This window comes from Erithacus rubecula, assembly GCF_903797595.1.
Source record: "Erithacus rubecula genome assembly, chromosome: 3".
Classification (NCBI taxonomy): Eukaryota; Metazoa; Chordata; class Aves; order Passeriformes; family Muscicapidae; genus Erithacus; species Erithacus rubecula.
Window position 1 is genome coordinate 24665185 of NC_136689.1, and position 22283 is coordinate 24687467.

The following is a 22283-nucleotide window of genomic DNA, read 5'->3' on the forward strand; positions in this document are numbered from 1 at the left end:
AGAGGCCTTTGTATGGTCCCAGTGACTGTTCAAGCTTCAACTTCAGTGAATAAAAGGTTGGTTTGTTTGTGTATGGGGATTTTGTGTTGGGGGATTTTTGTTTTGTTTTGGGTGTTTGGGGTTTTTTTTTTTTTCCTGAGTAGTGTGAGCTTCTGTGTAGTGGGTGCTCAAGAAAAACATGAAAAAGTTTTCTATTCCTTCACCTTAAGGTTGAGACTGTAGAAAGTACAGAAATGAGGGCAGGATTTATATTTAAAAACAGGTTTCTGTAGAATATTTATGCTGCTAGTCTAAAGGCAATTACTGTATGGATAGTTTTCTTCTGATTTCAATTATCTCAAAATTTCTAAATATGTAGTCAAGTAAAGGATGCATGCTGTAGTTAATATATTGCTGATGTAGTGGGGTAGTAGAAGTACTGCTTACAAGACAGTACTGATGTGTCAGCAGTGCCCCTTCTCTTCTTGGGGTGTATCATGCCCTTTCACCTTCTGTTCACCTTTTCCTGTAAGTAGGTGTCCAGATTTCTCAGGGTATTGATTGAACTACTTAGTGTTTATACTAGATGACCTGAAAAGATCCTTTCCAACCCAAACTGCTCTATGAGTCTCAAGGAGACTGCTTTCTCCTACCCCCTTCAGGATCACTCTGGATTTAACCTCTTTATAATAATGTCTCCCTGGATCCTTCTCCTTTCTGGGGTGGGCAATCCTAGAATGCTCTGCCTGTCCTCATAGGAAAGATGGTTCAGCCCTCTGATCTTTATGGCCCTACTCTCAGGTCCATGCCTTTCCTGTGCTCTACTCCAGGTGGGATTGCACCAGTGGCAGAATTTCCTCCCTTGGGAGAAAGGGGGCAAACAGCCCAGTGTTTTGGTCTGTAGCAGTTAATAGGGTCCTGTGCTTCTGAGTTGGGCAACCATCCAATTCTTAGCATAAGCTGATTTTATTATTCCTGAGTGTAACGAAGTAGTTAAATTATTAAAATAGGATTACTGGCTCCTCTGTGTCACAGAAAGATAAATGATACCTTTTATAAGACACAATTAGAGGCTCCTACATGTGTAGTGAAGTAATCCTGTAGAAATGTGCTCTGAGCACACACACTTGACAGCTCTTTTTTTGTGAAGGAATTCTTCTGAATATCAAAGCTTGACTTCCCTTGGCAAACTCAGGCCCATTCCTTCTTGTCTTGTAATTTGTTACTTGGGACAAGAGGTGGACTCCCAACCTCCTGTGTTAAATGACAAGGTCTCCTCTGAGCCTCCTTTTCTGAAGTCTAAACAGCCCCAGCTCCCTTAGCTGTTCCTCATCAGACTTGTGGTTCAGACTCCTTACCAGCCTTGTCGCCCTTCTCTGGGCATGCTGTGGTGCTTCATTTTTTTCTCCAGTGAGAGATCCAAAAGAACACAATATTCAAGATGTGACCTTAGGAGATTCCAGTACAGGGAGACATTTTTTTCCTGGCTCGGACTAGCCATATTTTGTAATACAAGCCAGAATGGAGTTGGCCACCTGGGAACACTGCTGGCTCATGCTCAGGCAGCCCTGTCTCACCCAGGGCGTAGCAGCTGTTTTGGGACTGCTGTGGACCAGGGGCATCTGATTGTTTAATTAAAGCATTATTAAGGCCTATGGTGGGTGTTGATGCAATGTGATTTCTGCCCAGTGCCCTGAATGTCAAAGTGAAGAATAATGGAGTGCAGTAGATGGTGGGAGTGATTTGGGATTCTCTTTAAGAAGGGACTGTGGTTGCTGATGGGGTCAACTGCAGAGGTTGCAGCTCCCTGTGGTCCCACCTGATGTCCTTATGGGTAACCAAGTTAGGTGATAGTGATCCAATTGTCCATTGGCGTGTCTTGTTCAGTGTGGTGTCCCTGCAGCTGTAGGCTCTGTGGCTCTGAACCCCAGGGGTAGCTTGGGATACAGGTGCCCAGCACCATGGGCTGCCCAGATGATCCTTTTCTGCCAGCGCCGTTTTCCAGACACTTCACCAAGTCTGTAGTGTTCCATGCAGTTGATGTGACTCAAGTACAGGACCTGGTACTTGGCCTTACTGAGTCTCATAAAATTGGCTCATCAATCCAGTTCGTCCAGGTCCCCCTGCAGCTCCCCCACTTCCTGCAACTCAACACTCCTGCCCAAATTTGTGTGTTGCACAACCCAGGGAATGTACACTTGATCTTGTCTAAATCATTGACAAGACACTAAACAGTACTGGTCTTAATACTAAGCCCTTGAGAGCCCTGTTAGTGACCATTTGGATGCAACTCTCATTTGCTAGTACTCTCTGGGCCTGGTAATCTTGAAGATTTTTACCTAGCAAAGCATCTACTTGCCCAAGCCATGAGCAAATGGTTTGCCCAGGGCAATGCAGGGAAGAACTGTCAAAAGCTCTGCTAAAGTCAGAGGGCTAGGTACCCCGAGAACAGCTGGTGGGAATCTGAAGGTAGCCTTTTTAACTTACTGAGGGAAAACCAGCTTGCCAGGTTGTGCAGTGCCTCATTGAACTGAGCAGCTCATATGTGATTTTCAGGTAGGCTTCAAGTGTGCTGCAGGTGATGTTTTCATTACAGCCATCAGAGGGCTCTCACATCCAGGCCTACATAACATACTCTGGCTGTAACTATGAAATGCCAAAGAGTAATTGCACTGAAAACTTCACTGGTCAAGGTACGTACTTACAGCATATAGACAAAAAATTTAGTGAATGAGATTTCCCTTAATGCTATTTATTACATTCATTTTGAACAATTGTGCACATTTGATTTGCCTAGAATATTGGGGGGGAAGTGACAGCTCCCCCCCAAACTTTTCCTTGTTGCTAGAAGTTTCATTTATGCAGATAAAAAATACCAATACAGCACTAAGGGTTAGGAATGTTAACTGAGGTTGCTTGCTTGGTACTCCTGATTTTGCTTTCACTAGAATAGAGATCTTTATACATAATTAAGCAACCTATTTACTGAATCTCTTCTAGGGAAAAGTATTGCAATGATGGATGGTGGTTTAACCCCAGCTAGCAACCAAGTACCACACAGCTGGTTGCTCTCCAGTGGGGTCAGGGAGATAATTATTAGAATGGTAGCTAAGAAATTGTGGGTGGAGATAAAGGCCTTTAGAAAAATAGTAAAATAGAAATAATAGAAAAAGTAAAAGCCTCACACACAGGCAAAGCAGAACACGGAATTGATTCACTTCTTCCATGAGCAGGCAGGTGTTCAGCTATTTCCTGGCCAACAGGGGCCTATCACATGTAATGTTACTGGGAAAGAGAAATGCCATCACTCCAAATGTCCCCCACTTCTTCACCACACTTCATAGACTCAGCATGATGTCCTGTGGCCAGGAACATCCCTTTGGTCAGTTTGGATCACGTCCCCACTGTGTCTCCTTCCAGGCTCAGTCTCTTCGCTAGCCTGGCAGTACAAAAAGCAGAAAAGGCCTTGGCTCAGTATAAGCACTGCTCAGCAATAACGTCTCTGTATTACCAGCACACTGTTCAGCACAAAACTAAAACATCCTCATGCTAGCCATTGTGAAAAAAACTACACACAGATCTTTATTGGTAAGACACTTCTTGTAAATGCTGGATTCCATGTGGTTTTGACAGTGGAAGAAGCATGTGGTCTATTTGCTACACTATACGTAAAACCTAAATTGTGCTTATCTCACTGTTGCATTGATTATTCCCTAGCTTAGGAGAAAGACAGACTCTGAAATTAATTGTTTTCTTAGGGGTCTGTGGTAATTTCATTAATTAAAAGTGCAATTTTGTTAACAGGTTTTAAATGCAGATTTTTCAAAGTAAGATAAAGATGATCAATAATGGTGAAGTTTTTAAAATGGTATTTTAGTGCTGTGTTGCCTATTAGTAGATTGTGAATTCTGGGCTGATGAGCTTTATTCTGCTGTGGTTTCCTGAACTCAGAATGGTGGACTCTAGAAGATGGGCAGCTGCTGTGCTGTGTGGCAACTCACACCAAAGCCACCTTTTTGCATGGAGACAGTACTAAATGTGGCTGCAGAAGTCTGGAAAGGGTTTTTTTTACTTTCCATGCTATATGTAACTTGATTGTATCTTTTACAGCTTTTAAAAACAGCTTTTTAGATGGTTTATTCCATGAAGAAATACCTGTAAGAGGTTCAGGAGCCCTGAGCTGGTGAGTCAGTAGATGGAAATAAAAAATAATCCTGGAACTGACACTTTAGCAAATCCTTCTGCCCAGGGAAAGAACACCTTCTATGTTCCAGTGTAAATTCAGAGCCACTGCAGAAACATTTAATCTCTCAGCATAGCTAAGCAGGTGTCTACTGATTCCAATTCCCTAAGCTTGGTGGGGAATTGAAGCACATCCAGTTCTGAAAGGGCTGTTATTCATGCTTTTTCAACTCATAAGCAGGCCTTAAAGTCAGGCAAATACTAATTGCAGGCAAGAGCTCCTCCAGGCAAGTGAGTTTTGGTTAAAAAAGTGAGCAGTAGACTGTACTCATTCTTTAAAATATCCTTTAAAACTGCTCTTTCAAAGAGCATTCTCAAATAAATAAGACTGAAATATTTTTACATTTTAAGCTTTGACTTTGGTCTTTGGTCCTAGACTGTTTGATCTATTTTTGAGAAACTATGCCTGAATAAGATAGATCAGTATGGTGACTGAGCTGGGTGCAGATGAAGGTGTAGGAATTCTTACAAGCTAAAGAAAGATACATGAGGAGTTCACTCTTTTTGTATTATTTCTTGTTCACATTATGCTTTGTAATACTTCAGTGTGATCAGTCTGGCTTATGTCTGGTTTATAACCATCTCGGTTCTATTTCTGCCTGTTAATCTTCACAGTGTGTTGGACCCAGCTGTGCAGTCCATCTTGTACACAGAATGGTAGCAGTTGCCATGACAGCATACAGCTACCTGCTGGTGGCAGAATAATAGGCGTGTGACTCTTGGGGAAGTGTCACCATGTCATTTAGTCGTCAGCCAGCAGGTGGGGCATTAAGCTAACAGAAACCAGCCAAATGCTGTAATTTAGAAAACCTTTCTCTTGGGGAACACTACGATTTGTCCTTTTTATGATAAAAGCTGTCCATTGCAGAATGTAGTGATTCTTATTGTGGGTTAATTAATTTTTTTTGTTTAAAAATATGGCCGTAAGAAATGCAATGAGAAGGCTTTGTAGATTGCCAAAAACTGTGTTATGAGTTGTAGTGGGTTTGGAAAAGAAAGGCAGGGTTTGTGAGCAGGTTTGATACTGGTTCCAAGTATGTCATCAGGACAGAGCTGGGCCCTGTCCGTAGGGAAGCAGGTCAGGGAAGCTGGAAACACTGATATGTTCCTTAGCTGAAAAAATCCATTAGACTATTTTCTTTCTTTATTTTACAGTGCTTACAAATAAAATACTTAAATGAACTCAACAGTATTTCAAAGGACTATAAGTCAAAAAAGGTTTTGGTTTTCCATTCTGCTTTCAGGTAAGTCTAGTTTTTTCTACAATCCCAAGAATTTGACAAATACAAAACAACAAAAAGGAAAGCCTGTATAGGTACCCAAACTCTGTATATTTTGAATCCACTCATTTATTCACCTTTTTTGTTCTCTTTTTTACAGAGGTGGTGTTGAATGAGTAAGAACACGGACCACTTCTTTAAACTAGATGCTCATTCCTAATCTCTCTGTTCTTGTAAATGGAACACAGAATTGCCAGTGGGTGGGAACTCAGATATGTGGTTTACCCTTGCTACCAATGCTTGCTGTTACCTGCTGTTTTCAGTGTTTCCTAGGACCAGATCCCTCTAGGTTGGTTGGAGGAGGGGAAGCGGTTATCCAGCAGAAATTGTGGATAACTTAATTTTCAGTTGCTATGTCTTCTTCCCCTAGGGAACTATGAGCTCTATGAAATGTTTGCTTTCTTGGATGACATTTTCCAATATAAATGACACTTTATGAAAGGGTATTATGAAACCAACAGTTAATAGAATAAGAAAAAAGAGGGTTCACTTACGTATTTGTTTATTTTATCACAGAAGCACTACTAAAGAAAAAATAATGAAATATTATTTTGCTGAGTTCTTACATTTGATAGAGACTCTTAAACAGTCTTAGTTAAGAGCTAATCTATGTATCCAGATCAAGGTTTGCCTAGTTCAGTACTATATGTCATTATTGGAAAACTATCTGTAAATGGAAGAGGGAAAAAGGCAAAAAATAGATCCTTGAGAACATAGCTTGGTTTCTAGTAGCTTGTGTCTGAGGTTTTCATCTTTTATTCTTCCTTTTGATATATATTGAAGAGAGTATCAAGGTAGGCTGTACTAGAGTATTTTGCCACAATGTCATAAATGCTTTTATAAATAAAGGGTTATATTTGCTACACCAGTCCAATATGTTTTCATCCTTGCCTTTAAGAATTAAAGCTTTAACCTAAATAACAATCCATGAAATTGTAACAATCCTGTTACTTTAAAAAAGAAATCAAAAGATGAAACTGACTTCTTTCATAGACCATTAGGATTATTTGACAGGTTTTCCACTCAGTTTTCTGAAAAGAGCTTAAATTCTGTATAGGAAAACCCAGTCCTGTGATGGAACTGCCTAAATAGAATGCAGTAGTTAGTAATATTATGTCTTTATACCTGCAGGTCTCCAGAAGTACTCTGTTTGTTGTGAATATGATAGTTTCAAGTTCTGTGTACAAGCTGCCTAAGCACTCAAAAATATCCTCTATGCAGAATTAGAAGAGCTCCTTAGGCCACAGGACAAGACAGGAAGATTTTAGTATATCTGCTGAAATACTGCCTGAAAAAGATTTTTTTGTAACAAATGTAGGGGACATTTGTAGCTAATGATGACTGATTGTGTCCTGAAGTTGAGTTTTGGTGACAGATCCTGCTACAAGCTACTAGAGTGGTCTCAATCCAAATCACAGGGTATGTGTTTTGGTAGGAGGTGATGTATTACCTCAAACCAACCTGCTTGGCTTGTAATGTGCAGCTTCAGAAACTATGAATTTCATGTTTCTTGTCTGTTCCCTCACATATGTACAAGCTAAGAATGAAATAGTTGTATTATAGTAGTGTTAGTTATTTTGGAAAGAATGCTTTTCAGATGGAAAGCAGATGTCTCAAACTTAATTTGAAACAGAGTTCTATCTTAGGTTAAGGGCAGGGGCAGTTAAGAGAATTGGCCAACATGCCCATGAAGTGCCCCTGGCAAGGCTATGTGTAAAAGAATCTCTATTTTTCCTCATACAACAGCAAAGTTTATTTTACTTTAGTCTGAATTAAGTAACATGGAGAGTTAAACTTCCATTTCTTTGGCCTCTTAGGAAACTGAAGTTTGCTAACTTGATTTTTTTGATATTACATTTTAGAAATCTTATTAACTGCTCTTTCAACCTTTGTGCTGCGCTTCATACCTAGTGAAAAAGAGAAGGTGGAGAAAATGCATTGCTGTGACTAGTCACAAATGCCATTAGTGTTTTCTTGCTGTATTTTTTACCTGTCACAATAAGGACATACTTTAAATATATATACTTATAACTGTAAGGTCAAAGATGAAACTTTATGGTTTTGTTTTTCACTGTTTGCCAAGTGCACTGCATGACAAAGTAAGGTTTCTAAAGACTTGCAGCACGTTTTTTCACCTTACCACTCCAGAAAACTAAAATGGTGCAGCAAATACCAACCATTGCAGTTACAGCAACTTAGTCAACTGAAGTATTTGTTTATTAGTATAAGTGCACAGGTTTGTTTTGTGTCTGTATGTAAATGCTGATAAATACAGAGTCCACATTTGTCTTGTTTGAATGCCACTCGCTTTAATTCATCATATGTTCAAGCAGCTTCTTTTCATCACCATTGGCTTTCTGTCTTTGATGTCATAAAGTTCTGCATGCTGAAATCACTTTCCTAATGGAACTGCCTAGATTGGTATGACTTTACAGTTTTCAAAATCTGAAAGTAATCCATAGATACTCTGCTTATGTTTTTCTCTTGATAATTGAGTCTCTTCAGAGCAGGCTTTTCTGTGCTGCACTGTTATTTCTAGTCGGATCTAGAATAGAAAGTGCTCCTTAGTACTTATTATTTACCCTGCTTCTTAGGAGTATAGGTTAGATTATGGTCCTTACTCATATTCATATTCTATCTTGCCATATGTTATCTTATTAGCTATACCTGGTTCAGTTGCACAAAGAGATCTGAAAAGATTTTACTGTGGAGGGTGAAGCACAGTTTAAATAATTTTTGGCTTCAGAATACACAGTTTGTGTGCAACTTCTGTGAGATACTAAGTTTGCAGAAGGGATTAATTCATTATAATTTTTTCATTAATTTTTCAGATTGTTTCATTAGGTATTAAATTTCCTAGGACTGGATCTAAGAAGAGTTTTTTCAGATGGTAATGAAGCAAACTCTTCCCATGAGTTATTACCAATCAGGGTAGAATCAAGTGTTCAGAACTGTAAGATAGTGACCCATTATTGTGTTTTGCCTTGTCTAGTCACTATTTGTGCCACTGGAACAGCTGGGCTGCTGAGAATACCCATCTACAACTTCCTCAGGAGGGGAAGTGAAGATGCAGGCCCTGATTTCTTCTCTCTGATGACAGTGACAAGACCTGAGGGTATGGCATGAGACTGAGTCAGAGGAGGTTTAGGTTGGAAAAGGTTCTTCACTCAAAGGGTGATTTGGCACTGGAACAGGCTTCCCAGAGAAATGGTCACAGTACCAAGGCTTGTCTGAGTTCAAGAAGTTTGGACAACACTCTCAGGCACATGGTGTGATTCTTGGGCCTCTCCTGTGCAGTGCCAGAAGTTGGACTTTGATTACCCTAGTAGTTTCTTTCCAACTCAGGATATTCCATGATTCTATGAAAATCATGGAGTACTACTTTTCTGGAGTGTATCTTATCTATCTGTCTACTAGAAAGGTAATAGACTATTTAACAGTTAGTAAAAATTGCATTAATTTTTGCATTATTTAAAGTGACTGGTCGTCTAGGCCTTTTTCATATTAGTGAAATCTCTCAAATAAGAATTTCAGCTGACCTCATTAGTACAGTTAGGCACCAGGTAGCTGGTAGGTAGAAATTTACAACTTGGGAAATTCTAAGAATTACTCTCCTTTATATTTGATTTAGCTTTTAATGCAATGGAGGAAGGGGAAAATGCAGTGATTTGTTCACAATGCTCTGTTAAACTACTGGAATATTCAGAAATATCTATGAGTATGTATCTAATTTCTTATTGTTTGTATTAAGTAGTGCTTAATCTAGATATCCAGAGAAAGGAAAAGGCACATACTCCAGCTTCTTCAGTGGTTTAGTGTTTCCTGTTAACAGAAGTCTTAGCCTTCTGGACTGGCTTTTAATTAGCTGTCTTTTTGTAGAGGGCTTTCACTTGCAGGTTTTTGGAGCAAGAGAAACAGTTTGTGTTCTGTTATCTGAACAGGTCATAGTTTCTCTCATGCTTGATAGAGTGGCCGTTCTGACAAGGAGAATTTGCCCACCCTTCTCATCACATTGAGCAGGGGCAGCTTTAGTGCCAACTTGATAGAGCAATAAATCTCTCTCTCTCTGGACAATGGTCTTCTATATGCAGCCATTTGGGGGCATGTCTCTTTCTGAAGATTCTTCTACAGCTTGGATTTAACCAAAATTATTAATGAGATGAGAATGTGAAATCTGTTATCTGTCAGATGTGTACTAAAACATTCAAGAAAGGCAAAATAAATAAGGATTAATTAAATAAATTGTCAGCAATTCTTAAATGTAGCCATAATTTTCCTCTTGCTCCTACAGAGGCGTATCTTGTCAGTAATGATGATATAAAAAATTACATCCACACAATGTAATATAACTATGTATAGTCTTCAGAAATTTATGTCCATAAATGCATTTTAGGTTTCAAGAAAGCAGCTTTCAGAGCTTCCAAGAAGAAAACTGATTATTAATTGCATCTAGCCTCTGCAGCTCTCTAGTAGCTGCTTTCAAATGAACAATGGAAGCACTTTAATAATAATAATAATATATATATTTTAATTGCCTTGCACCATTAAAATGCTGTAGTGGTAGGACTTGTGTTCAAGTTAAGTCTCCTTGGGAAATAAAATGTGAGCTATTTTAGCCCAATAACTAATTGGGCTAAAATTGTGAGCCAGTCTCACAATTGTGAGAGTTGCAGGCTGCCTCCCTGCTGTGGAGCCCTGGAAAGGCAAAAGTAGCTGCTGCTTCTAAGCAAGGGTCAGACTGTGTGCTGCTGGGACAGAAAGGATTGCACCACCATCACCATTAGCAGCTGGGGATTGGTGTGATTCTCTCTTCAGCAGCAGTATAGATCTGACTTCTCCAGAGCTTTCTAGTCTGTCTGACTTCTTCAGATTGGGAAGCAGTTTTCCTGGTATTTCTGAGAAGCTGTAGCTTAGTTCTGAATAACACCCAATGTCATTACTTCTTTGCCATAAGAAAAGAGTTCATCAAAAACTGAAATTTTAAATTCCCACTCAAGCTTATCATCACCTCTGTGTCTGGAATGCTTCAGTCTGTTGAAGACTCAAATGTTGAAAGCTACAAGATATTCAATATCTTGAGAGTGCAAGAGTCTTGGAAAAACAAATCAGAACCAGACTAGGACCAGACAGTTACAGATCCTTTCCTGGAGCTACCAGGTGGCAGCCTGTTTGGCACTAAGGAATTGTGCAACACTGAAGGAATGGTTTTCTCTACAAATCATACCAATTTGTATCAATTGAGGAGGAAATGGAAATGAGTACAAGGGAATGATGTAGTTAGAATTGGTAAGACAGAGGTACTTTCTACTACAGAACCCAAATACAAATTGGGAATCAAAAATGTGGTTTCTCAGCAAATTAGAAAAAGACTGATCATTGAGTAATTAAGATGCTCCATAGCAGTTTGCACTGGTGATCTAAAACTAATAGTTGCATTAAATGGGGAAAACATGCTAAATTACTTGTTTACCTCAAATGGAACCTAGTTTTTCTGATTTTGCATTTTCTTTCATATTTTGTCTTGTCAATAAAAAAACCAGTAAATCTCAAACATGCTTTTGCAGAGTGATAGACAAAATATTTTTCTTTGCTAGTATTTTGGTATCTCTAATTAACAGTAGTCAGTCAGAAGTAACTTAAGTTTTGCCAAATCCTGTTCAATGTGATGTTGCAGGTGTCTGTTGCTTTTTGACAGAAAAAACAAGTTTTATTATAAATGAGCTTTAAGTCTTTTTCATACAAGTGTGAAAACTAGAAAAATGGGATGTGCTTACCTTTAATGTTGGAGTTCAAGCTTGTAGTAAAAATAACAACAACTGCATTGCACTGTCATGTGAAAAAAATAAATTACTTACACCAGTGTGGATCTTTCCCAGTTACTTGTTCTAACAGTGCTTGGAATAGTGAAGGGAAGGAGTTTTCTAGTGGCATAACTAGAACCACCTTGCACAACACAGAAATGCTGTGCATGTGATTTCATGCTGCTTTTCATGATATGTAATCTTCTTTGCCAAGGCCAAAATAAACATAGGATATTTGGCCAGGCAGAATTCTTCAATATCCCACCAGTAGCAATTCACACCTACACTGAATTTGCCTTACTCAGCAGCACCCAGGACTATGAAGTGCAAATAGAAAACATGATTACTCCTGCTTGTGGTACAGAAGGTTGTAGAGCTCTGCACAGCTAAATGTGTGGACTTACCAGAGAGATTGCACTGACTAGACCCAGAAATAAAAACATTTTAAAGCTCTTTTCAACTCCCAGGGCAAACTAATACACCCTAATGGAGTGTCTAGGGGCAACGTCTTACTGTTGATTAAAGCAATAAGGTCCTTCAGTTTTTTTGTAGTTAAATGGTTGTTAGAGTAGTTTTTTATGTTTAATTACCAAGTAACTACTGTTTTGCAGTAGTTTATTGTTCTGCAGGGAGATGTGTGTGTATATATATATATTCACCACAACTCTGAAATGTCTGGGATGCTTGTTTAGGATTTTTTCAAGATTTGATCAGATTTCTCATGGAAAGAATGTTGTATGAATGAAGTACTGCATGAAATACTAGTTACAGATTAAGTTCTAGATTATATCTTGACAAGTCTTTACCAAAATGGCTCTTAAAGAGGCAAATAATTCCAAAATATGTCAAAAGTTCATACTTTAAAAAATAGATGAACACTAACAAACTGGAATTGAATTCTGAAATTCTCATAATAGTAATCTAAAAAGAATAGTTTAGATGTACATCATAATTTTAGTTTTTATGCTATGTTTCAACTTGCATGAATTTCACTATTGGGACACCTAAATAGGTGATAATAGAAGTATCCTATTCAGGTAATCCATCTGCTGCTTCTCTAATATACTCTTGTAGTCAGAGGAAAACTCTTCTGGAGCCAATTTTCAATTCCAATTTTTCTCTGCTGAAAAGTGCAGGACTGTCTTAATGGGTCATGTATATAATGCTGCAGTAGAGGAATTCCAGGCTGAAATGGTGCCTCAAAACAGCTCATCTGTGATGGCTGTAAGTTTGCAGTCATGTGTGATACATGACCGTGAAGTAGGCAGTGTAGACATGGTTGGTAGTGTCTACATTTGTGCTTTGTGACCTGTTGTAAACACTAATTTGAAACACTTTTCATCTGTACAGGACTGCTACTTCATTACAATCTACAGCCATCCAGGAATGTTGTTGTTCTCGTTTCCTTTATGTATCCAAGAAGATTCTGCACCAGCAAAAGTCTTTAGTGTTGTTGGACATTGTCAATTAAATCCCTAAGGTGTAGATCTGCAATTTCTATGGTGTTGGCAAGGTCTGGTGGCTGGGATGTTCCTTCTGGAGCCATTTCTGACCTGATGTGTTTACAATACAGGGAAAGGTGCACTTTCACTTCTCCCTACACACTTAGCAATCCTTCCCCATATGCTTTAACAGTAGCAATAGAAAAACAGCTCAATTACATGGCACCCTGATGTGACTGCATGCTGCTTTCTCACATGGTTGGAAAGCCAGAGAAACTAATGAGTGGAGGAAAAACGATGGAGGACAAGGAAAGAGGAAAACCTGTGTGTATAATTAAAAGAAATGGAGAGGATAAAACAAAAACACACAGAGGGAAATAGAAAAAGGAGGTGAGTAAAGTTCCCAGACAAAATGCATTGCTAGTGTTTGTTTCATAGTTTAGTGCTGGTAAAGTAACTTTATTTCTTCATTTTCAATGTGTTGATGGTACTCTTTTGGCTACTGACTACTTGCTCATAGTGGTAGTTGTGCTTTAAGAGGACTTGAGGCCAGTGAAGAAATTTTTTTGTTCCCTGTTGGCACTTGAGGGAAAAGTGAGGGGAATACTTTCAAATATATGTCATCTATCACAATACCAGCATTTAGTAGAGAAATATTCTGCACTTAGGGAGGAATTAATGTGCCAATGTAATGCTTTCTTTATATATTTTTACATAATTTAATTTTGTTTATGCACCTATACAGTGGGGGGAGATTCTTAAGTGGACCAGGTGCAGCAAATGTATTTGTGCCTGCTGGGCACAAGGACTTTTAGCAGTTTCCATACTAGTCAAAGGTGCTTTAGAAGATGCTGGACAGATTTCTGGCCTAATGAGGGGAAGTACAATGAAGGGGATACACAAAGGCCCAGACTTGGTTTATAAGCATTACATTTGGGATGAATACATGTTTTTCTGGAGAGACAAGGAAGATGAGGGTGGGAGGGTTGCCCCCTCTGTAAAAAGAGCAGCTGGAATGTATGGAGCTCTTGGACTGACAGTCAGACTGGCTTGGAACACTCAAGATCAAAGGAATGACTACAGAGAGTGACAGTGGTGGATTACAGACCAGCTACTCTTGATGAAAGTTGATTAAAATAGCAACTCTGTGACATCTATGGGTCACAGATCCTGATTCTTGGAGAGGAGTGAAGCTTCCTGCCAGTTGGATGAGTAACACGGTGGGATGGAAGCAATCCAGCAAAGTTCAGGAAGCTTTCTTGGTAGACATCCTGAATGGGCTAACCAGGGGGGTTGCACTAATGGATGTCCACTAACAATGAAAAATTGTCTGGGAATGTGAGAATGGCAACTCTGGCTATGTGATCATACAATGGAGCTCAAGATCCTGAAGGGAGTGAGGATATCAAGTCTCTGGACTTCAGAGAGCAAACTTTGACTTATTTGAGGAACTGGTAAATGGGAAGCAGCTTTGAAAAGTGAAGGGAACCTAGGAAAGCAGGCATATTTTTATTGGAGCCTTTTCCCATGCAAGAGTGACACATCCAAGTAGGAAACCATGCTGATGATTTGGGATACCAGCTACGCTAAGTGGGAAACACCTGACTGAACTTGATGGTAAAAATAGCACAGTGAAAGCATGAACAGGTTATAGTGAAGGAGTTACAGAAATATCGAAGTGTGTAGAGATGGGTGTAGACACACAATGGCTTGTGGAATCTCATGTTGCTCTCAAGAAGCCCTGTTAACAGTAAGGGGCTGGACAAGGAACCCACAAAGTGCTGTTGAATGTGAGCACAAGTAAGGCTGATGTACTCCGAGCTGCCTTTGCCTCAGTGAGCTGAACTGTGTGCTTGGAGGCAAGATTGGGCAAGCAAAGAGCTACCATCAATGGATGAGAAACAAGACAGGGATTTTTCTGAGAACTTGACCTGGACAAGTCTGGCCTGGGGTTGGGTTCTGGGCTGTGTCTGAGGGTGCTGGGAAGATCTGACTGATGCCTTGAGAGCATCTGCTCTCTGTGCCATCAAGCCTTAACAAATGTTTGCCACCTTTGATAAAATGTAGGCATTTGCAGGCATGGGGATGGTAGCTGATGCCATGGCAACTTTAGTAAGGTGCTAAGCACTGGCTCTTGTGCTATTGTTGTTTGTGCTTAGGACTCTGTAGTCTGAGTAGGTTAAAAGCTCATTGCATAGCTGGGGTCAGACAGTTGCAGTTTAATGGGTTGCACTTTCCCTGGAGGACAGAAGCAAGTGGAATTGTCTTGTATTTTAACATGTTTTTCAAGGATCTGGAGGAGATGATAGGATCCACTGATGCCATGTTTGCACATGGCTGCATACTGAGTGCCATCAAGCAGCTTCAGGGCTGGGCTGCTGTCCAAAAGGAACTGGGCAAACTCAAGAACAAGCCAGCATGAACTTTTTGAAATTTAACAAGGACGAACATTCAGCCTCTGGGAAGGGAGGGCACCTTGCAGAGATTTAGACTTGGGACTGCCTGTCTGGGTAACAGCTCTGTTGCAAAGGCTGTGGGCAAGCTAGTAGGCAGCACGACCATAGCCAACAAAGATAATAGCACACCAGTAGCTTGGAAAAAGGTGATGATTCACAGCTATTTGGCACTCACTAGGGCTCTTTTGTGCACAACATACTGTGTCCAGGTATGGCATTGCCCTCCCAGAATCCAGTGCCAAGAAAGTTGTTGACAAGCTTAGTGGAGGGCCAACAAGGCCAGGGCTGGAGTATATGTGCTACAAGGAGAGGCTGATGGAGCTGAACTCGGTTAACCTGGAGCTCATTGGAAAGGACACAATGGATCATCTGGTCCAACCACTCTGCTCAAGCAGGGTCATCCTAGAGCACATGGCACACGATGGAGTCCAGATGGTTTTTGAATATCTCCAGTGAGGGAGACTCCACAACCTCTCTGAACGATCTATTCCAGTGCCCAGTCACTTGCACAGTAAAGAAGTTCTTCCTCATATTCAGGTGGAACTTCTTGTGCATCAACTTCTGCCCATTGTCTCTTGTCCTAGTGGTTGGCATCATGAAGAAGAGCATTGCTCCATCGTCTTCACACCCACCCTTTAGATATTTTATACTCATTAATGAGCTCCCCTCTCCGCTGCCTCTTGAGGCTGAACAGGCTCAGCTCCCTCAGCCTTTTGTAGTCAAAAAGATTCCCCAGCCCCTTGACCAGCTTTGTAACTGTGCTGGATGTGCTCCAGGAGCTCCATGTCTGTCTGGTGCTGAGGAGCCCAGCACTGGACCCAGCGCTCCAGGCGTGGCCCCGCCAGGGCTGAGCAGAGGGGCAGGGTCACCTCCCTCGACCCTCTGGCCGCGCTTTTCCTGATGCATCCCAGGATTCCCTTGGCCTCCTTCGCTCCATAGGCACACTGCTGGCTCATGGACAGCTTGTTGCCCTCCAGGACCCCCATGTCTTCCCCTGCAGAGCTGCTTTCCAGTAGGTTGGCTCCCAGTCTGTACTGGTGCAGGGGCTTATTCCCACCTAAGTGAAGGACCCTGCATTTGCCACTGTTGAATTTGAGGTGGTTCTTCTCCGCCTAACACCCCAACCTATCGAGGCCCCTCTGAAAGGCCGCACAAGGCTCCGAAGTATCAGCCGCTCCTCCCTGTTTGTATCATCAGCGCTGAGGGGGGTTACAGGGCAGCTGGGCCGGGGCCGGGTGGGGGCTGCGCGGGCGCTGCGTGGGGGACTCGCCGCCCTGGCGGGCGGGCGGAGCAATCCGCCTTTGGGCTGTGCCGCTGCAGCGGGCGGGACGCGCGGCTGCCCCGGCTCTGCGCGGCTCGGGCTGGGCGCGGGGCTCTCGCCGCCGCTCGGAGGAAGAGGAAGTGGCCGCGGCCCCCGGCCGGGCTGAGCGGGAGCGGAGCCGCCGCCCCGGGCTGCGCCGCGCAAACTTTGTGCCGGGCGGCGGGGCCGTGCGGCGGCGCGGCGCTGCCCCGGCACCTCCCTGTCGCGGAGCCGAGGGGGGAGCGGCCCCGGAGCGCGGCGGGCGGGCACGGGCGACAGCCGGAGTAGGAGGAGGAAACGCTGTCAGCGGGGCCGGCCGTCTCCGCCCGCCGGGCATCCTTCAGCACCACCGGGCTGCGCTTCGCCCGCTGCCTGCCCCAGGTACTGCCGCGCACCCGCCGGCTCGGCGGGCAAACTTGGGGAGGGGGCGGGAGGAGGTTGCTGCTGGGCAGGGTCGGCGCGCCGGAGCGGGGAAAACCACTCAGGGGCTCCGGCTCGGCGCGGTCCCCTGGCTCCCGAAGTTGGGAACGGGGCGCGGGCTGGCCGGCGTGCCCGGCTTCGGAGGGGCTGCTGGAGCCCGGCGCGGGGAGGGCACTGCATCGCTCGCCCGCTGCCCGGCCGGCTTTCGGGCTGTGCGGCTGCGGAGGGTCCGCTCGCTGCGGTCCTGCCGAGGGGCCGGAGCGGAGCCCGCCCGGCGGGGCTGGCGGGCGGTGCCGTCCTGCCAGCCCATGGGTGCCGAGACTGCCGGGCTCCGCCGGGCTGCCCGCGGCCGGGGCGGACCGGAGGCGGCATCGCCGGCCGTCGCCTCCAGACAGTGGGACGGTTTTCCGCGTCCAGCCGCCGCCGGCGTGAGGCAGAGGCGGCAGAGGAGGGAGCTCTGAGGGGAGCCGGGCGGGCGCCCAGCCCGGCGCCGCTCCTCTCATGCCGGGCACCTGGGGGCGGCGGTGCCGTGCCATCGTGTGGCTGGCTGCGGTCTGGGATTTTACACTCTCTGTTTTCCAATTTTACTGCATTTCAAGTTCTTGATATTGTTTGAGCACGGTTTTCTTGCAATATAAAGAGGCAGGATGATCATAGTTCAGTACGTCTGAGTGTGAAACACATCTCTCTTTTCTCTGTTTTGATTGAATTTTTGTCACAACAGCCTCTTTTTCTGTGTTTTTCTGGAAAAGGGCAATTTAGTTGGATGGACTTTACAGTTCTGTGATACTTTCAGCTTAGTCAAATAATTAATGGGAAGCATTTGTTCTCCATTTCGCCTGAGCTTGCTTCCCTCCAGAGCGCTCCCAGCTCGGACCGAAGGAGCTGAACCAGAGGCTGCGGTGTGGCAGGACAGGGAGCGGTGCTGGAGGCTTGGTAGGGGTGGCTGTTCTGCTAAAGAGAACGCTGTATTTGAAACAATAAAACTATAACTATACATGAAAGAATCTTTAATGTTTTCAGCCAGTGTTTGGAAGCCGTGGTCTGATTGTATAGTGCTTCAATTTTTATTCCCTTAAAAAAAAAAAAATTATTTTATGGGAGAATGACCTTATCAAGATGTAACTGGCCTCTGGTTTGCAAAGGGAGATCTTTTTATACATCTACTTTTATGTTTTAATGAATGCAGTTCATTTTGGGTCCTGGTATTGAATAACAAGTTAGTGGCAATAACCCTCTTTTTCACAATGCTAGTGGTCACATATGTGTATTTAATTTCTGTTTTTTCTAGGGAAAAAGAAAAGTCTCAGAATGAAGGGTTATTTTAGGAATCTAGCTTAACCTCAAGTAAGTTACATTAGACAAGGGGCTTTCCACCTCTTGAATGTTGGCATTCCCCGGTCTGAGAATGAAGCATGAAATGAGTATCTACAGCTGTGATTAAATACCTAAGGGAGTTCTGAGCTGTGGTACTGGGAAACACAAATACCATATTGGGTATAATGAACTGGCCTTAGACTCTGTGGTGGAAAAGCAGGGGTTACAGACTTGTGAAGAATAGAAATCAAAGTTGATGAAGTCTCTCCTTGAAGTAAGTAAAAAATATTAATGTAACCATTATTCCATCCCAAATGTTAATGTGAGATCCCACAGCTTCACACCTGGCACTAGGGATCTACTTTACTTTTTGCCTTCATCAGATGGCTGGGGTTCTACTCCAAGGCAAGCTGGCAAAAGACAGTAAACATAGGACTGTCAAGTCTGTGGTTTTGTGTTTTATCATGGTTTTACTCACTGTCATTAAGCAGCTGTGCATACATTGCAATATGCATCTGTTTCTCATGCCAGTTTTCTGTGAGTTCAGAGTGGTGTGGCATTAACTTTAAAAGAGAGTTGGATTCATATATTAACATTCCTGTGCATGCTTCTGTCAGGTTAATTCAGTCTTTATTTTCTAAGCTGCTGTGGTTTCTCTTGATGTTCTTGATAGTAATTCTCTGTCTTAGCATCCTGGTAGTCTCCTGTTGTCATATGGAGGCAACTTGCAGGAACGTTTGCACATGGTATTTTGGCATAAATGTTACCTGTGCATTATTCAGTGACATTAACACTTCCTTATCCTGACCAAAAATACACTGCCTGGGAATATTTTGTAGAAAGATGTGCTATTATCTGAATCTTTTTCTTTACTGAAAGACAGCATCGTGGTATCACCAAGTATTAAATATTTTGGATGAGTGTTGCAGGGTGATGTGGGAGGTGTGGGAAGCAAGGCTGTCCCACCAACCTACTGTTCCTCACACTGCTCCCCAGCCCTAGCACAGTGCCCACCTTAATCCTCCAGCAGTTCTCTCTGATCCTGTTTGCTCCTCTTCCTCCCACCCTGTTGCTCATGTGCCCACCCACACAAACCAGCTCTGTTTCCCTAGAGGGGTTTAAGTGTGGCTGGTGGCAGGGAGCCCACAGAGGTGGCCTGGTGACTTGCAGACCCAGGGACAGCACAGAGCAAAGTAAGTGTGTTATGCAGGGCAGCAGAGCCAAGCCCAAATCAGTGATGTGAACACTGCAATGAGAACAATTGCACCTAATAAGAGTTTGTTGAAATCACATTATCATGCTGCTGTGTTATTTGACATGCTGCATGCTGGTGCTGTGCTTTTTTTGTGACTTGTGTTTACAAGGCCTGTCAGGGTAGTCTGTTCTAACTTTCTGAATCTGTATCATAGCTGTCTGTGTATTGCTTTGCTTTCTTCCTTACGCTTAGAAACACAAAGCTAGACTAGCAATTGACTTAATTGGTCAAATTATGTTTTTCTCTGGGTTTTTTTTTCTGTAGTCAGTACATTTTCTTGTCTCCCTGGGAGACAGTACCAAACCTAAAGAATAGTTTGGTTTTTAATTCTAGCGATTGGAGCTGCAATTCATTATGACAGGTCTTCCAGAGTTCTTGGTATGAATCCAGATTAGTCCTGATTTGTGTTCTGCTTCTGTTGAGTTGTGGTATCTTTGGCTTCTCCAACTTGCCTTGGCTTCTGGCACATTTCATTTTATGCTGGTGTTTCTTGATCCGAGACTGTTCCTCTGCTGAACTTTGTTCCTGTCCCTTAAGCTCTCTGCTTATTCTACATTTCCTTCTTTATTAGGTAATTCATCTCACTGTGTCTGGAAACCTTCTTATGAATTCTCTTGTCACTTCCTTGGGTTCCAAGTTCTGCAGATACTCATATTGTAGTTTAAACATGTTCCAGACCTCCCCTGTGCTTACATCCTCCGATTGCTCATTCCTGTTCATCTCACTAATGAATTCCTTAGTTTTTGAGATTTGCTCTTTGAAATTGAAAACCTTACTTGAAGATTTACTTGGGTTGCTCGGCAGTTTAATTTAAATCAAATCAATCATAAGGGATAAATCTGGGATTATTCTTTCACCAACCTTCCTATAAGCTGAGATTTAGTTATCAGCCTCAAGTCTAAAATCCTGACAGCACTGGTCAAATTCGTAAGTATGTGGTGAAAAAAAATTGGTCAGCTGTAACATCTGACAATAGATGGGACTGATTTATGGTAATTGTTCTTTATATTTGTAAGTTTTTCCAAATGTTTCAAATTGTTTGGAAAACTAGTTACTTAAGCATAGATCCTTCCTTACAAATAAAAATTATTACAGTATTTATTGAATATATGCTTACATATCTTCCTGGATGGTAATACTGTTGAAAAAAAAAAAAGACTAAATGGGTCTCTCTTAATAAGGAATTTCCCTCTTAGATGGTGCAATCTCACAAAAAAACCTGTATCCCATGGTGGGAAAAATGAGGAGAAGTCAGGAGCATGGCTGTTTTCTGGGAACTGACAAAGGATCATTCTTAGCATCCTATTCTGCTTTCTTTGTTTACCTGTACACCCAGTTTGTCAGGTCTGGTGTTTTTAATTCTCTGCCTTGGTTATGCTGGTTTTTTTGCCTTGTTATTCCTCCTCTGGTTCATTGCTTAAACTAGGCTAGGAAAGGGACACGACTATAATTTGCAAGCACTCTCAGGGTTTGTTTAGAGCTGAGTGGGGAACTAAACACTCTGGTGTTTTGTAGACTGGGAAGGATGCAAGAATTAAGTGACCACATGCCAGCAAGTGAACTGGTGAAGTGAGCATGAAGTGCTTATTATTTTGAAAATGGAAAGGTCAGGATGGCAAGAGTGAGGGTTTAAGAAAATAAGCGTGTCTCATTACTGCACAGCAAATGTGAAGTCCTGCAATTATTTGTAAATGCCTTCCAGCATCCCTGTGAGGTACCTAAGTATTACCCATGGAAGGAAGAATGAAGGGTCTTAACCAAAATCAAGAGAGAAAGCCTATTAATACATTGCAGTTATCTTGTTTTCCAGCTGCTGTGTTCATTAGTAAGAATACTATATTCTATATTTTGTGAAAAGAACATTAGCAGTAATCTAGGATATGTATTTTAAAAAATAAATTAGTGCATGATAAGCTTAAAAAAATAGGTTCACTAGTCCTGGCCCATAAATGCTTTAAATATGTTAATGCAAGCAAGCTTGTTCTCACTAATTTTGCTTAAAAACAAGCTGACAAGCATTAATTTTCCATATAGCACGTTTTTCTTGTATGCCATTGTAAGTACAAAAATTACCTTGTTCCTATTTCAGCTGGTAGTGTATTTCACTTGCACATTTTCTAGAATATTCAGTCTAATGCTATATACTTAGCAGTTGAATCTAAGATTATAAGTATTTAAAAGAATTGTTTTGGAATTATTTTCAAGTCATCCCTCTAAGTAGTCATTGACATTGTGCATTGATTAGTTGAAATAAACTATTTAGCCAATATGTACTTATTTGATAAGCATCCCTTAAATTACTTATTCTGGTAATCTATTCAAGCTTCCATTAGCCATGTGGTTCTGTTACATTTAGAGTAATTTTCATTATTATTCCTTGGAGATAGATTGTTAGGGAGTTTCATGAAAGGATGGATCAATAAATCAGAAAATTAGCCTCATTTGTTCCCCAATATACCCCCAAAAGAAAATCAGATAGAAGGCAAGGGTTTTTTTCTTTTCCCTTTTCTTTGTGCTCTTTTCCTTCTGAAAAGGATCCTGGGGTCTGAATCACTGTTAACAAGAAAATAAGTTGTTAGGTGCATAGCATTATTTTATCCTTTTTCTTTGCTAATTCTGAACTTGTTGTATTTCATCTATTTTGAACACACACTAACAATGTGAGAAAGCAGATTCAATCTATAAGAAGGGTATGTATATTAGCAAAGCTGAAGTTCAGAGATCATCAGCTGAGAACTCTACACATCTCTAAAAGAGCTGTAAAAATTCCTGTGATATATTCATTTTCGTG

General features: G+C 41.9%; 1 protein-coding gene across 2 annotated transcripts in view; it reads left to right on the forward strand.

The window, feature by feature from the left end:
* Positions 1 to 5376: 5376 nt before the first annotated feature.
* The window catches only part of RFTN1 (raftlin, lipid raft linker 1), a 106750-nt gene continuing 89843 nt past the window's right edge, over positions 5377 to 22283 (forward strand). Inside the window, exon 1 of one of the 2 annotated variants that reach the window (XM_079300148.1) lies at positions 5377 to 5465. In XM_079300148.1, the coding sequence (XP_079156274.1) occupies positions 5399 to 5465 (67 nt within the window). In that variant the 5' untranslated portion in view covers positions 5377 to 5398. Of the gene's footprint in view, positions 5466 to 16515; positions 16882 to 22283 lie in introns of those variants that run through there. The other variant, XM_079300149.1, reaches the window with a different exon arrangement.